The sequence below is a fragment of the Copadichromis virginalis genome, linkage group LG12 (genome assembly GCF_057382275.1).
Source record: "Copadichromis virginalis isolate Kocher_CV1m ecotype Utaka linkage group LG12, C_Virginalis_male_GT1.1, whole genome shotgun sequence".
In the NCBI taxonomy this organism is placed as follows: Eukaryota; Metazoa; Chordata; class Actinopteri; order Cichliformes; family Cichlidae; genus Copadichromis; species Copadichromis virginalis.
In genome coordinates, this window is record NC_140629.1 from 16,192,145 (window position 1) to 16,204,701 (window position 12,557).

General features: G+C 42.5%; 1 protein-coding gene across 3 annotated transcripts in view; it reads left to right on the top strand.

Moving 5' to 3' along the window:
- The window catches only part of LOC146696726 (tetratricopeptide repeat protein 28-like), a 201,123-nt gene that overhangs the window by 111,687 nt on the left and 76,879 nt on the right, over nt 1-12,557 (top strand). For all 3 annotated transcript variants that reach the window (XM_085474980.1, XM_085474981.1, XM_085474982.1), the window contains one exon: nt 9,338-9,485. In XM_085474980.1, the coding sequence (XP_085331106.1) occupies nt 9,338-9,485 (148 nt within the window). The remainder of the gene's footprint in view (nt 1-9,337; nt 9,486-12,557) is intronic.

Here is a 12,557-nt window from a genome sequence, read left to right on the forward strand (position 1 = left end):
TAATGCAAGACTCAGTGAATACAGAATACTCAGCATTAATTCCGCATACCTGACTATGACCTTTTCCAATCTGGAGTCCTACGCTGCCTGCCAGTTTGATGTGAGCCGGCTAATCGATTCCTTGCAGCCATGAGAGACTCCTACACTGTCTCTCACACTGAAATCCCTGCCAGGCAACCTGGAGTATACCTGAGTTTCATTGTCGCCACTCACTGAATAATGAAACATTTACCCTTTAATTGCCAGCTCTACATAGAATGATCTGTTTAATTTGCTCTCATTAAAGCCATCTAATCTAATGGGCTAATTAGGGGCTTTGGATAGTACAGCAATCACCAGAGTGTACAACGCCTTTAGGGAGGAATGCATCAATGGATCATAAATATTTTACTGTGTCTACCTACATGCAGATTGCGAGGTGTCTCAATTTGACTTGCATAGGTGCTTAACATGCACCTTTGATGTGGCTTAGCTTGTTAACAAAAATGTCACTGTACAGTTAACCGGGAGTATTCTACAAAAGCCCTCAAAGTCAGCACGTAAGGCAAAACAAAATCCTGTAAAAGCAACATTTTTTCATTGATTGGCTGGATTATTGAAGACATCTTTCATCCAGTGTGAGGGGAAAAATGAGTCTGTCACTGCTTTTTTTTCTCCTCGCAAACAGAACGCAAACGGACAGATAAACACAGATCGATCGATGCAGGTCAGGGATGTTTTGCCGTTTTAGGGTTTGGCTTTATTAGATTGGGGAGACAGTAATAGACAGGCAGCTGCGTCATGATTCCATCCCTGTGACCCCGGGGCCAAAGGTTTATGTTTGACCCAGGGCAATGGGTGTAACGCCCCCACTGGTCCTCCTGGGGATCATCGGACCTCTTCAACCATGGGGGACTGGGGGGTGTCTACCTGCGAGGAGTCACGGCAGATGGATAGAAGCTCGCAGTTTTGGCTTCAGAAATAGATTTAATTAAGCAGAGGCTCCATTGTGCTTCTTCTGTGGCTTTCAGCTTGTCAGCTTGAAGGGCAGTGGGCCCAAAGCTGCAATCATTCCATTTCACTTTTTCAACTGTTCTCCCAGCTAATTTGTCATAGCCGACAGTTATCCCTGGATATTAAATTAAGCAGCTGACATTTTGTGTACCCGCCGAGTCGACTGTGTCACCTTGAAAGTGTAGTGGCGGAGATGTGCAAGGGATGGCGCAGGCACATGTCTTAAACCCTGGTCGACACATGACATTTCTGGGCCACACTGGCAACCAGGCAACAACACCTATAGTTAAAGAGCAAAGACAGAGAGGAAAGAAAAGCAGCAATGCCTTTGTTCCTGTCACGCTATTAGTGTTAATCTAATCCCAGCGTCCTGGCCGGTGTGGAAAGCTGATTTCAAGTAATACACGTTTATTGGAGACAGATGGGCGATTTTCTTCTCGAGATATTGATGTATTTTTTCTCAGTTTGTGTTTGTGTATATGCGTGTGTGCCTGCAGTGTGTTTGCAGCCTGCTGTCCCTGTTTGATGGACTGATTTGGGTTCCATTATGTCACCAGCGGGGGTTCAGTTCAGAGTCGTAGCTTTGGCACCACTCGCCCTGTGGGTGATCAGAATCCATCTGCAGCAGGCGTATCCCAAACACAGTACAGCACTGAAGGGTGTGGCACGATCTAAACGGAGCTTATGCGGCTTCTATTGATTTCCACATTTGAGTGCATCTCTATTATTGCTGATCACCGATCAGGACAGCAAGCTACACAAGGCCTTGGGCTACCGGAGCACAGCTGTAGCCATCTGTTCGGTGACAGGCCGTCTGCATTGTGTGTGAGGAGCTAGGCTACTTGTTTAGAGAGACATCAGTGTGCGTGAGATTTTACGCCTCTGAATGTGAGGGAGAGAACTGCTTCAGCTGTTAGTTAAAAAAAACCTGAACACATGGGCGTGTTTCCAGCTCCAGTGCCCTTGGTGCAAATTACCTATGCTATTTGATTCCATTCTGAAAATGACAGATTTGGGATCAGGCCTGTTGTCTGGGTGCATTTTGTCTTAGAACTACTACATGCATCTCACACTGCAATTTGAGAAAAGAAACTGTACGTGGACACACGTGCAGATACACAAATACTGCAAAATGGTTACAGCTTTATATTTAATGAAATTATAAGACAAAAACAGAGTTTGTGCAATTCTAATTAGCTTGGAAGTCAGCATTTCTTGTGGCCACCTTTATTCTTCAACACAGATTTCTTGTCATTTCTTGAAGTAGTCTTCAGGAATAGTTCTCCGGGCTTCTTGAAGGACATTCACAAGCACTTTGATGTTTGCTGCCTTTTGTTCTGTTCTCTGTCAGGATGATCCCACACTGCTTTAATAATGTTGAGGTCCGAGTGCTACAGACTGGTTTTCTATCCAGGTATGCTTTTACAACATCATCAGTGTGTTTGGGATCGCTGTCATGCTGAAAAATGAAACGGTTGCCAGTCACACACTTTGCTTAAGTGCCAAATGCATCTCTCAGGTCCTTTGTGAGGTTTTTGCTGAATTTTTCCCCCTATTTCTTAAGGACACGACTTTCAGATGCTATTCATCTGCTGTGGATTGTTTTTTGGACTACCACTTTCTCTTTTGTCCTTCACTTCACGTCCAGTTTTCTCAATTTTTTAAGGACATACAGCACAGCATCCAAAGATGTGCAAGGTTTTCAGCCAATAACTCTTTGGGAATCACCTTGTTGGTGCAAAAACACTATTTTATGCCTGCCAAATTGTATTATCTTTGTCATTTTTCATAGATTCGACTAAAAAAATGGGAATAAATTGTGTCTTTTGACTAGCTGCTAGTAAAAAATGTCTGTTGGTGTGCACACAACAGTGGTTCCTCCTTTGAGTTAGGTGCTTTTTTTTAAACTTGAATGATTCATAGGTCAGTGTTGAGTGGCTTAAGAAACAAACAAAACAAAAAAAAACATTCCTCCAAAAATGGTCAGATACAAAGTCTGGACTGAAAATAAGCGAAAAAGCAGCCAAATGTCCAAAACTTTGAAAGACCTTCAAAAATCTTGGAGAACTATTACTCAAGAGCTCTTCAGAAAATTATACAAAGTCTGGTTATTTGGTTTTCAAACGGCGCTATAAGAAATTCTGTACAAGTGCTTATATCAGGAACAGCGCTGACTGCATACACACAGAGTGAAACTTCGTTTACCAAATCATATTACTGTTGTAACTGTAGGTTACAAATGATCTTCTTATGGCTTCTTATGGCCTCTGACAGTGGACTCATCTCTGTGCTTGTCCTGCTAGACCTCAGTGCAGCATTCGATACTGTTGACCATAATATCCTATTAGAGCGATTAGAACATGCTGTAGGTATTACAGGTACTGTGCTGCAGTGGTTTGAATCATATCTATCTAATAGACTCCAATTTGTACATGTAAATGGAGAGTCCTCTTCACACACTGAGGTTAATTATGGAGTTCCACAGGGTTCAGTGCTAGGACCAATTCTGTTTACATTATACATGCTTCCCCTCGGCAGCATCATTAAAAGACATAGCATAAATTTTCACTGCTATGCAGATGACACGCAGCTCTATCTATCCATGAAGCCAGGTAACACACACCAAGTTGTTAAACTGCAGGAATGTCTTGAAGACATAAAGACCTGGATGGCTGCTAACTTTCTGCTTCTTAATTCAGATAAAACTGAGGTTATTGTACTCGGCCCTGAAAATCTTAGAAATATGGTATCTAACCAGATTCTTACTCTGGATGGCATTACCTTGGCCTCCAGTAACGCTGTGAGGAACCTTGGAGTCATTTTTGACCAGGATATGTCCTTCAACGCACATATTAGACAATTATGTAAGAATGCTTTCTTCCATTTGTGCAACATCTCTAAAATTAGAAATATCCTGTCTCAGAGTGACGCTGAAAAACTAGTTCATGCATTTATTACTTCCAGGCTGGACTACTGTAATTCATTATTATCAGGATGTCCAAAAAACTCACTGAAAAGCCTTCAGCTAATCCAAAATGCTGCAGCAAGAGTCCTGACAGGGACTAGAAAGAGAGAGCATATTTCTCCTGTTTTGGCTTCCCTTCATTGGCTTCCTGTTAAATCCAGAATTGAATTCAAAATCCTGCTCCTCACATACAAGGTCTTAAATAATCAGGCCCCATCTTATCTTAATGACCTTGTAGTACCATATCACCCTATTAGAGCACTTCGCTCTCGCTCTGCAGGCCTACTTCATTGGCAGTGAGGCGGTGGAGAGGGTGAGCAGTTTTAAATTCTTGGGGGTAACTGTGACCGAGGACCTGTCCTGGGGCAACCATATCACCTTAGTTGTACGGAAGGCCCAACAGCGCCTCTACTACCTGAGGAGACTGCGGAGCGCACACATTCCCAGATCTCTGATGTTGAACTTCTACAACTGTGCCATCAGCAGCGTTCTGACGTATGGATTTCTAGTGTGGTTCCCCAGCTGCACCAAGGCCGATCAGCAAGCACTCCAGCGGGTGGTGAAAGAAGCTGGCAGAATTATTGGAACAAGTCTGCCAGAGATCAGTAATATCTTCCCCACTCGCTGTCTGAGGAGGGTGCACAGTATCCTGCGGGACCAACATCACCCTGCGTGCCACCTTTTCCATCTGCTGCCCTCAGGGAGAAGGTACAGGTCTATACAGGCCAGAACATCCAGACTGGCCAACAGCCTGTATCCACAGGCTGTGAGGCTCCTGAACTCTCTGCCCCCCTCTCACGGACAATAACCATATCCAACTTCTTAATAGCAATGAACTGGTCTGCATTGGTGCATCATATCTTTATTCTCTTCCCCCTCCTGCCCCCCCCCCCCCTCTTTCTTAAATAGATAACTATCATATCTGATATCATATCTCACAGTACAATAATATTGAATGGGTTGCATTGTTGTATTTTGTCATGTTTCTCAGGTCTTTGTCTGAATTTCTACGAACATTATTGCTAAGGATTGTCTTATTGCATTGGAGTCACACTGGGTTAAATATGTACACTTGGGTTTTAAGGGGTATTTATTATTTTCTTCTTTTTTTTTTGGGTTGTATGGAAGCCCCAAACGCAATTTCATTGTTCTTGACAATGACAATAAATAAATAAATAAATAAAATAAATAAATAAATAAATAAATACTTGTTGTTCCTAGAGTATTTAAAAGTAGAATGGGAGGCAGAGCCTTCAGTTTTCAGGCCCCTCTTCTGTGGGACCAGCTTCCAGTTTGGATTCGGGAGACAGACACTATCTCTACTTTTAAGATTAGGCTTAAAACTTTCCTTTTTGCTAAAGCATATAGTTAGGGCTGGACCAGGTGACCCTGAATCCTCCCTTAGTTATGCTGCAATAGACGTAGGCTGCCCTACGTCTAGCCTACGTCTCCCATGATGCATTGAGTTTTTCCTTTCCAGTCACCTATGTGTTAATAGACCTCTCTGCATTGAATCATATCTGTTATTAACCTCTGTCTCTCTTCCACAACATGTCTTTTATCTTGTCTTCCTTCTCTCACCCCAACCGGTCGCAGCAGATGGCCGCCCCTCCCTGAGCCTGGTTCTGCTGGAGGTTTCTTCCTGTTAAAAGGGAGTTTTTCCTTCCCACTGTCGCCAAAGTGCTTGCTCATAGGGGGTCATATGATTGTTGTTGTTTTTTTCTCTGTATCCATGAAGCGCCTTGAGGCAACTTTTGTTGTGATTTGGCGCTATATAAATATAATTGAATTGAATTGAATTGAATTGTTGCTCGGTGTTCTGATCCATTTGGTAGTCGTATATATGTTTTCACTAGATTTTTTTCTTTAACCCCGAGATCTTGAGGAAAGCTCGACAAGTGGAAACACAGACATGTTCCCAGGGACTGAGGACACCTCTGGGGTTAGAGTGTACAGCCTAAGAAGGGGGCAAGGACATATGCTGAGACATTAATCTCCTAATAGAAAAAGAGCCTCCAACAGCTGGTGTTGCGCCGAATTCACAGTCTTAATCTTGTCAACTTTCTGTTCACTTGCTCTGACTGTGAGCCTTATTGTGAACAACAGAGCTGTCACTTGAAGAATATTGTCCATGTTTCATTGTAAGTGGCTTGTTAGAGCGAAAGAGCGTATTCAGCGGTGTGCGTGAGCTTATTTGTGTATATGCACAGGGAATGTTGGTTCCCCACAGTGTCTAGCACAGTGTATTGCGGTGATTTTTTGCATCATTTCCCTCTTCCTCCTAAGCATAAAAGCATGAATATTTAAAACTACATCAAACAAGGATTCATGAAATATTAAAATATTCGAGAAAGAAGAAAATCTTTTACCCTGTCTCTTATTCATATGTGTTTTGTAGGCTCTCTCTTTTGCTCTCACACACACACTCACACGTAATCACGCATTTGCACACATGCACATAAGCCCTCTCAGAATTCACCCACGGGTACGAACGACAAACCTTCCCCTCTCTATCCACTCTTCTGTGGTATCAGCACATTGCTGCATTAAGTACAAGACCCGAACATGCAAGAAGGTTCAATAATTCACCCCGGATTGAATTTCTGGCAAAACACATTATTCGAAGTCTTGGTTTGTCGATGTCATGTTGTAAAAAGATGCCAAACAGATGTGTCACGTTTCAGGAGGGCATGTGCTGCATGGGAACTTGGCAGGAGTGACTCTCTTTCTTTCCTGTTTAGGGAGCTGTTTGTTGGCTGAAAGATGAGACGCTGACACTCAGTTGTGCATACAATGTTGTACATTGACAGGTCACAGCAAATCTGCGATGCTGCCTCCTTCTTTGTAATGCTCCCTGTACCGTACCTCTGTTTATTTCTCTTGTCTGGCTAAGAGCTACAGAGGCTGTGCTAATCACTGTAGCAACAGCTCTGAGCAGATGCTGCTGTGTTTTTAGAAAAGATCCTTTTAAGCGTGGATTCAAATAAAAATGTGTAGGGGTAAACATCTTGTTTTTACTTCACCCAAAATGCTTCAATCCGTGCTAACAGCATCGCTAACCTGACGACATTATCTCTGCAGCACTATTTGATTTTGCTGCGTGCTATTCAGTCTTTTACTTGTACGTCAGTTTCGGTTTATCTTGAGCTCTCATCAGTATCACGATCACCATTGTCCCTAATTAGTATTCAGCCACTGCAATGTAAATTCAGTGGAGCCCTCTGTTTTAACAGCGGTACTTGGTTGAATTGACTTGTTGGATTATGCCGAGGCTGAGGTTATGTGACATTTATGTCTTTGTGCAGCCATATGGTGTATTTTGAAGCCCATGGGAGACTAATGGAAGAAGAAATCTTATAAGGCTGTATGGCACATCGATTCTGTCACTTTTGCAGTGATGCATTCAGTGTTGTGCTTCTGTTTTCCAGTATTTCAATGTATTTTCTAGCCGGTCTAGTCTTTCAACCTTATGTAGGACGAGAGAAGCTACAATGAAGTGATTAAAGAAGAGGACGTTTTTTTTTTTGGTTTGACTCAAACCTTCCTTTTAAATACATCTTTTTCCCTTCATCTTCTTTCCCCGGTCGTCTCGGTCAGGGTACGGCGCTTAAGAGAATGAAAGGGAGAGCAGTCATATTGTAGGCTAAATCTAATCAAAGGGAGAAGTGCTTTTAAATGTCTTTTGTTCCCTTGGGCAAAACGTTTGTGGGGTCTCTCAATTCTAGCCAGTGCATCCTGCCCAAACTCCACTGCTGCTAGATGCAATTAATATTGAGCGGATTCCCTGAACCGTGCTCCACTCATATAATAACAGTGTTAGAACAAAGGTTAATGCTTTGAATTTAATCTCTGTCGTCGTCATTTTCATTGGAGATGTGATGCAAGTGAGGGGCGGCGGAAATGTTGAAGTGGGGGGCAGCAGGTCTGGAGAGAGATTGGTAGTCAGCGGGGGGTCTCGGACGGAAGCGAAATTAATTACTGGTCTCTGTAAATTCGATGTCATGTCTCATTTTCCCTAATCCTCTCTGCTTTTCTCACTTGCTAGTCGTGCTAACAGAGAAGCTTGGGAAGGCTAATGAAAAGGCCTCTTAGATGCTAATGGCAAATTAGCCCTTGTGTCACTTTTGGAAGCTATGAGTGGAGTTGCTGCCTACCGCGCGAGAAGTTAGCCAGATGGTAGCCTGGACCGCTGCTGCTACCCCTCACACACGAGCCAGCGCACAAAAAACACACCAGCGTAAGGGAGACTTTGGGACTCTTATCTCTTATTGCTTTGTAGCTGTAAATGTGCGACACGAGCCCATATATGACTATTCTGGGAGACACTTTGCTTTCTCCTGAAGGGGATTTATCGGTTTGGATTGTGAATAATGAGCGCAACGTAGTTTCATCTCTCTTTGCTGGTGTTGTAAGACTGGACCAGAGTCAGGTTTAACAACTCAGTAGGATTTCTGTCTGATCGGGCCTTAGACACAAACATACTGAGTTACTTGCCTGGATGAAAGATCTCTCTGCAGCTAGTGATTCCAAACAGACATGCGGGGGGGGGAAAGCACACTTATTGTTGGGGCTTTGGATCGCAGAGACAGCGTCTGTTTTAGGTTTCAGTGTGCACAATGTTCCAAAAAAAAAAAAAAGAATTAGTCTCTAACAGAAAGATACAATATGTTACAAGTTGCATGCAGTATCTGCCTCATGGTACTGATTTATTATGCTTCCAACAATGTGACTTTCCCAGCTCTATGAATAAATGACTGGATGACAAATCTGTTTGAGTTCTGTCTCTTTGAAGGCTCTTCCATGTGTCCAAAACATTACGCAAATACATATCTGAAGTTTAAAAAAAAAAAAAGTATAGCAAAAACAGACTGGGCAGTTGGGTTACTCTTTTACAAGTGTGTACTGTCAAAGAGAATAAGTAATCTGAAGTATTTATGGGTGTTATTTTCTAAACGACAGGCAGACTTGAGTAAGTAGTTCTGTCTCATTCCCCTCTCTCTTTCCCATCACTTTTTTTTTCTAACAGCCAGAGAAATCCCAGCGCTCGACTTGTGCAGTTTACTCCCACATCAAGGAGACAGAGAGCAAAAAAAAAAATTGAATAGAAAAACAATCGTTGCTCCTGAGAAGGCAGCCAGCCAGAGTGTAACATGTGCATTTATGTAAAACTTATAATCCAATTAACAAGTACAAAAAAAGCCAGTGATCACTCTATTATGGGAATACAAAGGAGAGAGGTGCCATGTTCAGAAAACTGCTCATGTGGAAAAAATGCTAATGGCGTGAAATGAGTGTGTCTGGTAATGTGTTTGAATAAAGCCCCATGCTGTGGCAGAAGACTTGAGCACTGATAGCTCTTTTACCTCCTTCTCTCTGCAGGCATACTTCCGACAGGGTGTTGCCCTTCAGTACCTTGGACGCCATGCCGACGCGCTGGCCGCCTTCGCCTCGGGGCTGGCCCAAGACCCCAAGAGCCTACAGCTACTGGTGGGCATGGTAGAAGCCGCCATGAAGTCGCCCTTACGAGGTGAGAAATGTGGCAGGTGAACACGTGCACTCTGTGCGCGCGTGTCAGCAGGTCTTCGTGTGTGTGTGTCACTCTTTTTCTGCTTCACCTTAGTCACATTTCTGTCCTACAGCAGCCTAAAAGCCTGTCTCGGAGATAATCCTCGCTCAGTCAATAAATGCGTTGAGGTGACTTTACCTGTCAGTTTTGTACCTGTTTTGTGGGCAGGCCATCTCTCTATCTGCCCATCTTCCTGTCTTTGTGAGCGACTGGTGGTGTCAAGCACTTACCTTCGGATTCTAAGGAATGACGCCTGCAGCTTCAGCATATCTTACTGTCAGTCAGGCTGACACACATTGATAGCCTGTTATCTTAATGAGCATCCAGCACTAATGCCATTGTCTGTGTCTGCCCCTGTGTAAGCCTTTTTCTTCTTAAAGCTGAGTGGATTTATAAGTAGCGTATTCAGGCCAAGATTGTCACTAAAATGTGGTCTTTTTTTGTTGCGCACTGTTATCTGTTGTATCAAACAACTGCAGCGACCTGATTGTCCATGAGTAATCCGTATGGGCCAGCCTAATGAGCCTCAAACAAACCTGGCACCAGTTTTACTTTAGATGACCACTGCGGAGAATTTAATATGCTTCAGATCTAGATGGCACAGATTGCCAGCGTAGACTGTGAGTCATCCTGCAGTCTCGCTTTGTCATCACCTCCTTGCCAAACTCCTCTGATGCCGTGCCTCTGAATAAATGTGGCCTTGTTTTTATAATCCAAAAATTACTGCACTGTGCAGTGGATCAGTAGCTCAGAAGGCCTTTGTTCAGTGAGGAATCAGCATTTCCGTGATTGAATACCGTGCTCCTCTGAATATTCTTGTGCAAATGCGACAAAAAATATTGCAAAGAGAGAAAAGAATGGAAAGTCCATCTTAACGACAGTGAGCATATAAGCCTGCCATTGGAACCAAAACAAAAAAAGGCTTTGGGTGTGAGCCCAGACCTCAGCATTATGGACCAGAATGGGTCCTCTTAGTAGGGGTAGACCAACATTTAGCCCAAGCCACTTAATCTCTTAATTGTTTACCCTATTTCCCAGAGTGCCAGGCAACCACCAGAGGACCTAATCCAAGGTGTGTTGAGGAGAGGTAGTTAGGTCAAAGGATTAAGAGCAATGATCCTCTCAGAGGGACTCCTGGCACAAGGGGACGATAATCAATGTTACGCCAGCAAACAGGGAGGATAATTAGTGTTACTCAGCCAAAGTCCCCTGATAAGTGAAAGAAAGGTAGGCGAGCATTGCTTTCTCTCCTTCAAGCAGAAAGTGCCATGTTTCTGTCTGCCACGTTTAATAGCCGTGCAGTAATTCAGGATCCAGAGTTCGTTACCTCTGCTGCCATTTTAATTGGAACTAATTAACGCCAAATTATATTTATCAAAACCACTTTAAACACTTTAAAGAAGCATTTATCAAAGTACTTATCAAAATATTGCTTGTTAGTTGTGTAAAAGCCTAATTATATAATCATTGTAATAGGTTTCTTGCTGGCTTGCCTTTGGTGGTAACAACGTTGTTATAACTATGAAAAGTCTTTAGGTTGGCTCAAATTTATCGTAGTACAAATTAGAGATGGACCGATCCGATATCACGTATCGGTATCGGTCCGATACTGACCTAAATTACTGGATCGGATATCGGAGAAAAATAAAAAATGTAATCCGATCCATTAAATATCACGAAAGCACCTCACAAAACTTGCAACACGCCGTAACTCACCTCAGAAAGTTAGCACGTCGGAGCAGTATGCATCACGTGATAGAGCGGCTGTGGCATGCGGGACCTGTCGTGGTCTGGATAGCATGTGGAGCTTCGCTAGCAACCCGGCATTTCATCTCTGACAAAGTTATCCCGAGAGAAGTAAAGCAAGTGTGTAAGTCCATCTCTGAATGTTTGTAAAGCATTCCTGCGTTAAGCTTAACAAGCGATATATGGAGCGACTGCCTCTCCTGCTGCTACTTCAATCATGAAACTGCTTAACGATCAGCTGATTGGCTTTTCTGTCGCGAGTCCGTCTCTCTGGTTTGCTTTTGGCCCACTTTGCACCAGAAAGAGGAAACCAGCGGCTGAACAACAGCAGCACGTTTAAGCTTGATCAGCTATTGTTAGAATGTATTTAATATTACTTTCTACACCAGGATCTTTTTCTACGTAGCTGACGCTGGTAACTGTGCAGGGGCGGATCTAGCAAAGTTTAGCCAGGGGGGCCGATAGGGCATTAACAGGGAAAAGGGGGCACAAAGACATAGTTTTCTTTCTTATTCTCATTTAAAATGTCGAGCTTTTAATAAATAATTATCTTACACCCAAAGTTTTAATTTGATGTAAAATGAATAGAAGTCAATTACTGTATATAGTGACTATTAAGTCTAATATATATACCCTAGTAAGCTATAGCACTTTATCCTTTGGGAAGGTACCATCTGTGCAGTCTGCAATTTTGTTGAAGAAAGATGTTGAATCTATTTAATATTTCTTGAAAAATAATTGATTTCTGTGCATTTTTTTTTTCACACTGCATTAAATTAAGGTTGATTACGTCGATTAAGCATCATGAGGTGGAGCGTGAGGGGTGGTTCCCTATTTTTTATTTATTTATTTTTGTTGTTGCTGGGAGTTGGAACCCTATTAGTTAGGTTGCTCAATATTTACGCTAAGTACTCTTTAAAATACCAGAATAGGGAGGATGGTGTAGGCTTAAGTTTATTAGATTGATCAGTATTGCTGAACTATGAAACATTTTTTTTTGCATACAGGTATAACAGAATAGCTTTAGTGTAGTTGTTGTTTTAAACTTGAGTATGAACTTATACAAAATGCAGCAAGATATTTAAAAAACAGTTTTGTTGATTAAAAAACACTATATCGGATTCATATTGGTATCGGCAGATATCCAAATTTATGATATCGGTATCGGTATCGGACATAAAAAAGTGGTATCGTGCCATCTCTAGTACAAATGTCTTTGGTGAAAACTGGATACATTTTTTTCCTCATCAGCATATAAACCATGCAGCTGATGACAAGAAACAGTTG